Source organism: Osmia bicornis, chromosome 14, assembly GCF_907164935.1.
Source record: "Osmia bicornis bicornis chromosome 14, iOsmBic2.1, whole genome shotgun sequence".
NCBI classification, from domain to species: domain Eukaryota; kingdom Metazoa; phylum Arthropoda; class Insecta; order Hymenoptera; family Megachilidae; genus Osmia; species Osmia bicornis.
Window position 1 is genome coordinate 8,483,716 of NC_060229.1, and position 3,861 is coordinate 8,487,576.

Sequence of the window (3,861 nt, forward strand, 5' to 3'; positions counted from 1 at the left end):
TCCCATTTCTGATTGTCGAGATAGTCATTTGGTAATAAAATATACTTGCGCTTACAAATTATATTAATAGATCACAATTCGAATCAAAGGCTATTTATATTTTACACGATTTTCAATCAAACTATAGTCATTATTATACAATAGGTTAAGCATCTTTACCCTGGTGTAACGACCCGATAAGAAGCACAATACCTTTTTCATTTCATTTTCTTTATTATAATTACTTTTTATATTTCATACAAAGTATTTTATTTAATTTTTATTGTTAATGTTTAGTTTAATGTGTATAATAATTTTTGTAATAAATAGTTTGCATTTTTGTCGATAACTGAGTTTGTTAAATTCATCGATAAGCGTATAGTCGATAAGTCAGACGGTAAAACAGTTTATCGATAAATTATCGACGTCTGACCGCGCATGCGCCAGCGCAACTCCGATGAACACACGGTGGGGTGAAATTCTAGAGTGGGGATGCTAGACCGTCACGTGATGGGGAAAACCCAGCTACCCCAAGAAACTCTATGTGGAAAAAAAGTGCCGACTCAGCAAAATCTAAGTATAAATAGAGGCGTTCCACACGGTTTCAGCGCAGATCTTCTCTGACCACGGTCAGGAACAGACAATACTCTGAACAGTAGAGGAAAGCTTGCGCTGAGCTGTTTGAACAGCAATAGAGCGCGAGTAATAGCTTATTCCTTCTCTTCCACTGGTGGCGTGCAGTACTGCGGATCAGTGGACCTCCTACTCACGGTACGCAACGTGTTACACAGGTGTTAAGCTAAGCCAACACTCAAGTGTAAAGAGCTGGCGAGGAGCCGAGCTCCTTGAGACGGCCTGCGTATAACACAGCTCTGGTTATCCCAGAAATCGATCGCGACCCGTAGGAAAGGTTAACTTGAATCCAATAGTTTTGCACAAACCTCTGGAATTAAGTTTCCAAAGTTATTAGCGAAATTAAACAGAGTATTGACTGTGGTAGAAGACTAAGCCACGTTCGCATTAGCGCTATCAGTTATTATCGTTAATTATTACAATTTATTACTAATACTAATCATTAATTTCTATTTTCGTATATTAACTACTAATTATATATTTCTCGCTGTATTCCCAATCTAGGGCGAACAAATTATAATTTCTTATTGTATTCCTATTTCTAGCCGCACTTATTGTAATACTAGCGATTTTGTTTTATATTATATTTCAATTAATATTCACTTACCTCATATTTTTGAATAAACAAACTTCCATTAGTTCTAGCACATTAGTGTTTGGATTTCACTCCTTAACCGCTCACCACACGAACCTATAATCCCTAACACATAGAATACGAGTCTCCCCACAAGTCGGTGCAGTAACCTACTCACTCTGGGTCGTTACAAAATTTTTCTGTATATACAAACAAACTTTGCGAGTTCTCTTTTAAGTAGGCACGAACGGGCAATCACCTAACGGTTGGGAGCGGTAGTTATGGAGTAGCGGGCATAGGCTGAGCGCTCTACATATTCTTACGTATTATACGCGGATGTAATATCATTTTTATTAAAATAATATAGCCTATGTCACACCAGAGAAAGCAAGGAAGCTACTGTTGAAATTTGGTGTCAATCGGTTAAGTAGTTTTTGAAATTTTTCTGTACATAGAAACAAACGCTGTCTCTTTATATAATAGTATGATTTTTATTATTATTGTGTTACTTATATTATTTATGTATGATATCACTAATATTACTTATATATTATATTACTTATATCATATTGTTCAAAATTCGAATAACACCGCGATGAGTCGTCGGGGCGGTCACCGGCTTTTTGTACATGTTAAGCCGCGTCCCCGCTGAGTTGACATTTGCCCATCGGCAAAGCCGCTTGGCAATGCCGAGCAAGTGTGGACATGCATTTCGGCTTGGGCCGCATGGCTTTCAAAGCCGAACGACAGATCGTGCCGAAGCCAAAAGTCGGTCTTCGAATCTAGACGCGCGACAGTTAGCTTATAAAAGTTTTCATATTTTCTAACTCGGAAAAATGACGGAATGGACACAAGACAAAGTTTTACAGATGATAGAAATGTATCGGAATCGTTCCAACTTATGGGACTGTCGCGATAAAACTTATAAAGACAGAAATAAGAGGCACGATGCATTAACAGAAATAGCGGTGTGTTTCGGAGAATCGAAAGAGGAAATAGATAGGAAAATTAAAAGTCTATTAAGCCATTTTTCAAGAGAACTGAAAAGAGAAGAAAAAAGTTTGAAGTCTGGTGCTAGCACCGATGAAGTACCTATACAAGTCGAAGTGGTTTGCCTTAAAAAATATGCAGTTTTTGAAGGACAAAAATCGACCACGGAGAATTGTTAATACAGAAGATAGGGTAAGTAGGGTTTACAATAAAATACTATTTTTTTATTATTACAAAATAAACCAGAGAAGTAAAACACGATTAGCATTTTTTATATTGCCAAGGTACGGCTCCTTCTATTGTCGAAAAGTATTCCTTGAACTCCTCCCTTACTTCTTATGCATCTGTCGAACTTCTACGTGCTACTGTCGGAAAACTTGACAAACTCTGTTAACTCTGTTTCTGTTAACTCTGCCCTCCAAGCAGGAGGAATAAAATGTCCGTCGTTCGAACACTCATTGTCGAATGCTCCTGGGGGATTATAAATATTCTTTGATGGACTTCGCCTTAAAAAATTATGTAAGTATACAGCTGCTAGTTCTACTTTGGTTGCTGTATCTGAATACTCTAAATACGGAGGATATTATTCCAAAAACGTTCTCAAAAATTCTTCGTGCTCTGCTCAATCGATAATTAAAAATTCTGTTTTTGGATAATTTTGCATGAACCCCCGGATATGGTTTCATGATATTTCGTGTCAGTGGAAAAGCATCATCCCCTAGGAACACAAATGGACTTTCACGTGTCCTTCCCGGGAACGCACAGTCACCAGGGAGTTTCATTTTTACATTTGTCAGTAATTCATTAAATTTGGAGTTTTGAAATGCTCCTCCATCAGAACCGCCCTTGGCATCCCACGTTGCAATAAATAAAATTGTAATTTGCATCAACTACGGCAAACAGTACAATGCTGAAAAATCCTTTGTAATTGAAAAACTCTGTGCCACTATTTAGTGGTGCTTGTATAGACACATGCTCCCCGTCCATTGCTCCCACGCAATTTGGAAAATTCCATTTCTCGTTGTAATCTTTCGTTACAATTTTCTATTCGTTTTCATTCTGAGGTATCTGAGAAAAGATATTATGAGACATTGACTTACTTCCAGGTTAACAATAGTTCAAAGGAGAAAATTTGCAATGATGTTTTTCAAGAAGAATGCAGCACTTCTGCAGTTTCCATTGTGGAAGAGCAGTCTGCTGAGAAAACACCTGAAAACGCAACATATGCTCTATCTACAAATAAAATATCAACCAGGAAAAAGAAAGCTGACAACGAGGTGAAGGAAGCGTACAATATAATGAAGGAAATGTATAGGAATAGAAGTCCGAGGGATGAGTACACCCTACTTGGAGAACAAGTTGCCATCAAAGTTAGGCAATTACCCAGTGCCCATGCACGAATAATGGTCCAGCATATCATTAATACCACATTATTCGAGGCAAAACTGGGAGAATATGACAATCCACCCATTTAATCACACGCATCCACTTCTCACTCTCAACCGATTACATTAACCACGCCGTTCTCTTCTTTTGCATGTGACTCACAAGTACCAACACCTACACCCATAGAAACATGTACTCTTTCACCAAACAATGATGTAAATATTGTAAATACTGTTAATATTATCTTACACTTGTAACAAAACTGTTTCTTATATTGTTTCTATTATTATTATTATTGT

At 37.4% G+C, this 3,861-nt stretch overlaps 1 protein-coding gene across 1 annotated transcript; it reads left to right on the plus strand.

Moving 5' to 3' along the window:
- Positions 1-2,022: 2,022 nt before the first annotated feature.
- LOC123988482 lies at positions 2,023-3,651 on the plus strand. Its single transcript, XM_046288730.1, has 2 exons — positions 2,023-2,295; positions 3,283-3,651. The coding sequence occupies exons 1-2, from the start codon at positions 2,023-2,025 to the stop codon at positions 3,649-3,651; spliced, it is 642 nt and encodes a 213-aa protein (XP_046144686.1).
- The last annotated feature ends 210 nt before the right edge of the window (positions 3,652-3,861 follow it).